Source organism: Elaeis guineensis, chromosome 12 (genome assembly GCF_000442705.2).
Source record: "Elaeis guineensis isolate ETL-2024a chromosome 12, EG11, whole genome shotgun sequence".
Taxonomy (NCBI): Eukaryota; Viridiplantae; Streptophyta; class Magnoliopsida; order Arecales; family Arecaceae; genus Elaeis; species Elaeis guineensis.
The window spans coordinates 16,868,734-16,876,590 of NC_026004.2; the positions used below are offsets into that span (position 1 = coordinate 16,868,734).

Below are 7,857 nucleotides of genomic sequence, written 5' to 3' on the forward strand. Positions count from 1 at the left end.
GCAGTCTTCTTTGACAGGTGGAACATTCCCATTGGCTGACTATTTATCCACCTGCCCTTCGTGGGAGCCCCTGCCTCACCCTCTGGCCCCCCGCTAATGGTATCCCCACAAGGGAGGAAACATCTCCGCCAAAACAGCGGGAACCTAATTTGGGAAACGCGATTCTCATTCCCCAATGCTGTGCCAACAACGGAATGAACCCACAGCACAAAAAAAAAAGAGAGCATGTCAAAATAAAAAAAAAGAAAGAACCAATAGAAGAACGAAAGATCCAAGTCAAACAAAAACACTGATATCACCAACTAAACTCTATTCTAATCCTCGGGAAACGCGTGTGCCACCCAATCATGAAAGCTTCCAAGCCTTGCCCTTTAAGTTGCGTAACATGTACGAAATAAAAAAAGGTAAAAAAAAAAAAATCAAGTGCCAAAATAAAGAAAATAAACATAAAAAATACAAGTCCAGGACGGTGGGTGGCGGGGTTGTTGGACCGAAGAACCATATAAAGCCCCCTCCCGTAGGCTTCTCTCCACCTCACCGACGCCCCCAACTCCTCTCGAAGACACACACCACCACCACCACAACCACCACCGACAAGAAGAGCATGGGGTCTATCGAGAAGCAGGGAATGCCGGCGCCGTCGGTGGAGAACCAGGCCGGCGACGAGGCGTCGTGCATGTACGCACTGCAGCTGGCGAGCTCCTCCATTCTGCCCATGACCCTTAAAGCCGCCATCGAGCTCGGCGTCCTCGAGATCATCGCAAAAGCCGGCTCGGTGGGGAAGCTCAGCCCGGCCCAGGTGGCGGCCCAGTTACCCACCGAGAATCCGATGGCCGCCACAATGCTGGACCGCATGCTCCGCCTCCTCGCCTCCTACAACATCCTCACTTGCTCCGTGGAGGTCGACGCCGATGGGAAGCCATTGCGGCGATATGGCCCGGCGCCGGTGTGCAAGTGGCTGACCAAGAACGAGGATGGGGTGTCCATGGCCGCGCTCACCCTCATGAACCAGGATAAGGTCCTCATGGAGAGCTGGTAAGAGCTAAGACACCACCATTCCTTTAAAAGTAGAGAACGCGTTTCGCACGCAGGAATGCGATTCCCATAGGGGCAAGATGCTTAGATTCAGCATTGGTGGGACGCCCTCTGCCTCTGGTCGGCTCCAGCCTTTGGATGGATTTGTATCCTTCCTTAGGTTCCCTGGGTTGGGAAACGCGTTTCTATGAGGTGCGGCGTTCAAGATGAGGACCAGGATCCGTCCACATCTATTTTGTTGCGTGATTCGTTAGCACAATGGCAATATAATATGCAAAGAAGTGTTTCTTCGGCTTCTGCCTCTCCTAATCTTCTACATCAACGAACACTCGATTTAAGGATGACAATAGGTAGGATTTGGATCGGATAATATATTATTCATCTTCAAATCCGAACTTAATATCCTATATCCAAATTCTACCCGATACCCAATCGGATAAGAAAAGAAATACCCATCTTCGTACCCAACGGGTTCGGAGATACCCGTGGGTAATCCATTTCTCCATATCCAATCCATACCCACCCCATACCCAATCCATACCCATCCATTCTATACTAAAAAAAAAAAATAAAATAATTTTATGCATATTATCAATCAAAAATAGAATTACCAATTATACATACATACGCACATACACACTTCTAACACACACATATATGCATGCATACATATACATACATACATATATATAATTATATATATATATATATATATAGAGAGAGAGATCATATATATGTGTGTGTATATGTGTGTATATATATACACACCACACACATATGTATATGTATATATATATATATATATATATATATATATATATATATATATATATATATATATATATATATATATGTATGTATGTATATGTATATATATATATATATATATATATATGTATGTATATGTATATATATATATATATATATATATATATATATGTATGTATATGTATATATATATTCGGATATGTATATATATATATATATGTATGTATATATATACATATTCGGATATGGGTTCGGGTATTATCCATACTCATAAGTTCGGGTCGGATTCGGGTAGAAAATAGCACTACCCATATCCTACCCATATCCGTACTATAGTTTTCGGGTTTTACCCAAATCCGAACCCAAACCCAGTCAAACCCTATTTTTCGGATTTGACTGGGTTCGGATAGGATGTATACCCATCGAGTCGGATTAATTTTGTCATCCCTAACTCGGCTTCCGGTTCGGCCTTCTAATTAATGGAAAGTCTGTTTTGGATTCACATCGAAATTAATTTCATAACAGCAATATTAATAGTTGACACTTATAAGTAATCTTATATAATGAATAAATAAAAGAAAAAAAATATGATCGATTTTTTTAAATTGTCTTCAACCACGAAAATAGGTACTACCTGAAGGATGCGGTATTGGATGGAGGAATTCCCTTCAACAAGGCTTATGGCATGACAGCATTTGAGTATCATGGCACCGACCCCAGGTTCAATAAGGTGTTCAATGAGGGCATGAAGAACCACTCTATCATCATCACCAAGAAGCTTTTGGAGTTCTACAAGGGCTTCGAAGATGTTAATGTGCTCGTCGATGTCGGTGGTGGCATTGGTGCCACCCTCCACATGATCACCTCCAAGTATCCTCACATCAAGGGCATCAACTTTGATCTTCCTCATGTCATCTCTGAAGCACCACCATTCCCAGGTTTGTTATCCTTGCCAGACTTGTTTGTGTGCTTTCTGATTGCTTTGCCATGAGAAATTCCCTTAGATTAATAATTCGGTCTGATCTGATGCAATTTTGGTGCAGGTGTGGAGCATATTGGTGGAGATATGTTTGCTAGTGTTCCTAGTGGGGATGCTATTCTCATGAAGGTGAGTTTTGCCGATTACTTCGTTATAGAAGTCGAATCAATATATATTTAAATTAGTGTATGTTTGGATTAGAGTAGTTTTGGTTAGGTGAATGGAACAAAAGAGGCCTAGACAATCAAATGTAGAGTATAAATAAAGCAAGAGCTAAACTACAAGCAGGTCAAGTTAGGTCTAGTATGACTTGCAAATAAGTTAGAAATTTCTCAATGAGTTACAGAAATGATGATCACAAAGGCACATGGCATGCCACGTTATACAGCATATCAGTTGTGGCTCTTTGAGCATTTCTTGAAAAATAAGCAAAGCAAATTAAGTATTTGGACCACTAGATCCATTTTGGCCCTTCTTCATGTTCAAGTCTAGTTGTCCAAAGAGGACTATATAGGCCTGTCCAACCTAAAACAGCTAGAAAATTGCAGAAGCAATCTAGTGATTCCGGCCTATAAGTAACCTGAAACCACTAATTCAATGGTTAAATTTAGGTTAGACTAAACCAGACTTGATAAAATCCTCTTTGTGATATAGCACTCGACTCACAAATGAAACAAAAAGATTTCATTTATCCAATCAAAACCTTTTTTTTTTTTTTTAAGATTGAATATCTAACATTAACGTTCAAAGCAAAGCAAGTGCATCGGCACATTTTTATTGCAGTCTCTTTAGTCCATATAGGATCAGACATACTAGTCTTTGATGTTACAAAAATCTCTCAAAAAATTGTCACTTTTTTAATTATTGCTCGCGTTGGCCGTCCAAAACCTCCAAGCCATCCCCTCATAATTTCGGTGTCACCCTGTAGAATTTAAAGTGAGGTTTGGTAAAAACTAGGCTTAAGTTTTTTCTTTTTTATTTTTCTTTTCCAAATTCTGGTAACTCTCCTCGGCTCTATCCTCTACTTCCCATAGAAGTCGCATTCACGCGTTTGGAACTTGTCAACAAAAGACGTCCAATCATGCTTGCTTTCCCTTCTTTATTTTGGCCGAGCGAGTGGAGCAATGTGTTCACATCTCACAGCCAGCAACACAGGGTCTGATCTACACTTAGAATAAAATATCAGCAGGAGAAAATGATGAACCACCCATGCAACGATAATGGAACAAATCAGGTATTAATGAAGAAAACCGTTGGTCAATGTAGCATGGGCTGCATATTTAGTCTAGAAGAGTATGAAATGTATGCATAGGCGAAAACAACCTATATATTGAGCTACACAATCCTAGATAAATAATCTTCGAATAAAATTCAAATTATCTTATTCTTGCCAATAAATGTGATGAAAATAGTTTATTTTGTTCATAAATCTTAAAGTTTTACTTGTGCTCCAATTCATTTGAAGTGAAAATTATTTTTGATTTATGATGAAGTTAATTCTTTTATCTTACCATAGGAGTAGTAAAGGCACAATTTATATTCCCCTGGGCATGGAGAATGGAATTTATCTATAATAAATTTATAAGATAAGGAAAGAAGATCCACTTGTTCTGTAATGATAATGTCCAAATACTTACAAATACAAAATCCAATATTCGAATTGAGGATCTGTGATAACTATACAAGAGGCGTGACTATCACGGCAATCCCCATTTTAAATAATAAATTAGTTGATGCTGACAATCCAATTCCGGTCCACTTTAACCCTGATACCAACCTATAAAGCTGTTGTTGGAGTCTTGTCCTAAAGACTTGAACACATAATCTAGGTCTCTTATCCAAAAAAAAAAAAAAAAGTAAAAAAGAAAAAAAAAAAAAAAAAAGAAGAAGGAAGAAATCTATGCTGTATGGAAGTGCCAGAATATCCAACCTTGGAATACCTAATAGACAGATTTTTTTTTCTTTTTTCTTTGAGAGAGAGAGAGGAGCAGCTAGAGATGTTATTCTTGCCAAATAACTACTTCAGAAGGAAGATTAGTTGATCTCCTATAGTTTTTTTTTAAACTGCCATTTGTATTGGAACTAGTCACACCTGCCATTATATAGACATTAAACTAGCATGATTAAAACGCAACAAAATAAATTGTGGGTCAAATCGGTCGACATCAACTTTAGGTATTGGATTGAGATGCTTCCATCATTCTGCACCCTACGATATCTTGTCTCAACCACTAAACTCCACTTCAGATGGATGCGATTGGGTAGGTGGAGGCCCAAAAATGGGTAAACATCTTGGCCCAATGGTTTCACTTTTGACTTGATCACTACCTCCAAAATCTCTTTTTTTTCTTTTTTTTTTTTCTTTTTTTTTTTTTTTTCTAATTTAGCTTAACCTTCAAACCAAGAACTAGGAGTATCATAGATTTCGCGGCTAAGGTTGAATAATGTGATTTGCAGTGGATCATGCATGACTGGAGCGACGAGCACTGTGCGAAGATCTTGGAGAACTGCCACAAAGCTCTGCCAAACAACGGGAAGGTGATCCTTTGCGAGTGCATCCTTCCAGTAGCTCCAGAACCGATTCCTTCAGCACAGGGTGTCTTCCATGTGGACATGATCATGTTGGCTCACAACCCTGGTGGGAAAGAGAGGACCGAGAAAGAGTACCAGGACTTGGCCAAGGGAGCAGGCTTCACAGGGTTTAAAGCTCAGTATTGTTTCTCCACTGCTTGGGTTCTCGAATTCACTAAGTAGATTGGAATATACTCTGCTTGATCTTTGCTTCTGTGATCAATATTTGGTTGTTGGTTTTGGTTGAAAGTTGATCAGTCAAATCCTTAGTATTGTGATCATAATAAATATTGGTAAAGAGTTGTACTGCTGTTTTCCTACTTTTTGTTTAATTAATCTATTGATCTAATATTTTTCTCAGCATTTGCACTTTTGGTTCATATTGGTTTTGTTGCTTTTGTGAGTGGCCTGAGTACAAACATATATTACAGGATTGGCTCCATGACACCAGTACTGCTTTATCTAACAAGTACCTGTCTAGAATATATGTAGATGCAGCTATCAAGCATCCTGCCCCAGTCTTTTAATTAATTATGTTGAAAGGACTAAAGAAGCAAAATGCTTAATATCAGCTGCCAAAGGAAGTAAATGTGCTAATCTTCATGCTAGAATTTGATGATTTCATGGCCATGGTCAAATGCACTATAGACCGCATCCTTGGTCCGCATGTCATGTGAGAGAAGGCATGGCTCATTCATTGGTGATAGGTCAGCTGACCCATGAGAATCGAGGATGGATCCGATTTATCTGGTTGGCATGGTCAAGAGACTTGAGATAGAAATATTTTTTTCTCAACCAATATTCACTGTTTAATTACAAGACTCCAAACTAGTATTATTCCATTATTATGTTGGTATGTTTGATATGGTAATCAATTTGGTGTACCAACAATCAATAGATTTTTATATTGCATATCTACTCGATGTTGATATAATATGTTACAGTTGGTATGCACTGGTATTGACCAATATGGCAAGTTTTGCTCTTAACAATGACTTACAAGCAAAATATCAATAAATGAAGTTTGAACTAGTGACAGCGAGGCTAGTTTGAATCTTAGCGTGAAGCATTTTACACATAGCCCTCTTAATAAAAATATATCTCATTCGTTTAGTCTGAACCAGTCTCAGCAGACTGCCCAACATGAGTAGCTCAAAATTTATTTACATCTTGACATGGACACGTTCAAAAAGACATAAGGTTGTAACTATATATGTATATATATATATATATATATATATATATATATATATATATATATATATATATATATATATATATAAAAGAAGAGAAAAATAAATTACATGCAGGTCACCATGAATCGTCGTGCTTGTGGTGACTTGGCACCATCAATCGTTGCAAAAAAAATCAAAGAATAAACACTTTTTTCTTAGGCGAGTAATGTCCAACCACTTTGTTTTCTTGCTCAGCAGCTGATGTGTGCATAACATAAACAATTGGATGTGAAGCATTATTTGAACATCTTTTTCTTTGAGCACTAGAATGGGTGAAATTTTGGTTTAAAAATTAACGAATAGCATGACTCAAGCCCAGGTTATTCGTAACAAACACAACAACTTTACTAACTGCACTGATTAACCCCTCTAATATTATTAAAATACAAAATGTATCATCAATTTGTTTTGCAAATTTTGTATTGAGTCATTAAAATGATGGATGATAATGACGTCAAAATCTCAATGGACAAAATACATGGTTATGTAGGCCGCCATTGAAATCTAATTCTTAATCTCATTTGTCACCCATCTATCCCTGTTATCACACCAATCCTGACAACCATGGAAGGCAAGGTATAAAAGCATCACGGTAGCGCTCATACATGTTTTGAGGTAATGCTTCATGTCTGTACTTCGATCCTGCTTAGCCTCTCTCGTTAGAATCATATATTGACTCATAACAAAGCTGGCAGCATGAGCACATCAATGCATTTTATAGTTGATTACATTTATCCTGTTAGTGTTTAGGTGATTTTTTTTTTTTTTCTTTTAATTCATTTCAATATCTCTTAAGGACCGAAGTTAAGGTATAAAATGGGGCTGTCATATAGAAAGTATGCATATAAATGTTCATCAGCAGCCAAATTAGGGCTTGGACCAAGTGGAAGCCTGATGTTTTGTTTTTAATATGATTAGGCCCAAACCTTTTGTATTAAAGCGTAACCTTTGCAGCCCCATAAGAAATGTATAATCCAGACCATCATGGAGCCTTGTCTTTTAACTCAAAACTAGCTTGGGTGCCGTCAAACCTTCTAATAAACAAGTCAATGGATCCAGTTGTATATATCTACTCTTTTAAATTAATCTTGTGAGCCTTTCATATATAGTTTTGGGGTTCAGACCGTCTATTTTGGGGGGTTACATATGCGTAAAGAATCAAGAAAATAAACATAAAAAAATAAAAAATTCAAGTGCCAAAAATCAAGAAAATAAACATAAAAAATACAAGTCCAAGACGGTAGGTGGCGCGGTTGTTGGACACAAGTC

General features: G+C 37.9%; 1 protein-coding gene across 1 annotated transcript; it reads left to right on the forward strand.

The window, feature by feature from the left end:
* Positions 1–516: 516 nt before the first annotated feature.
* On the forward strand, positions 517–5,716 carry LOC105054951 (caffeic acid 3-O-methyltransferase). The gene is made up of 4 exons (XM_010936612.3): positions 517–1,035; positions 2,431–2,741; positions 2,847–2,911; positions 5,240–5,716. The coding sequence occupies exons 1-4, from the start codon at positions 605–607 to the stop codon at positions 5,534–5,536; spliced, it is 1,104 nt and encodes a 367-aa protein (XP_010934914.1). The 5' UTR covers positions 517–604; the 3' UTR covers positions 5,537–5,716.
* Positions 5,717–7,857: the final 2,141 nt, after the last annotated feature.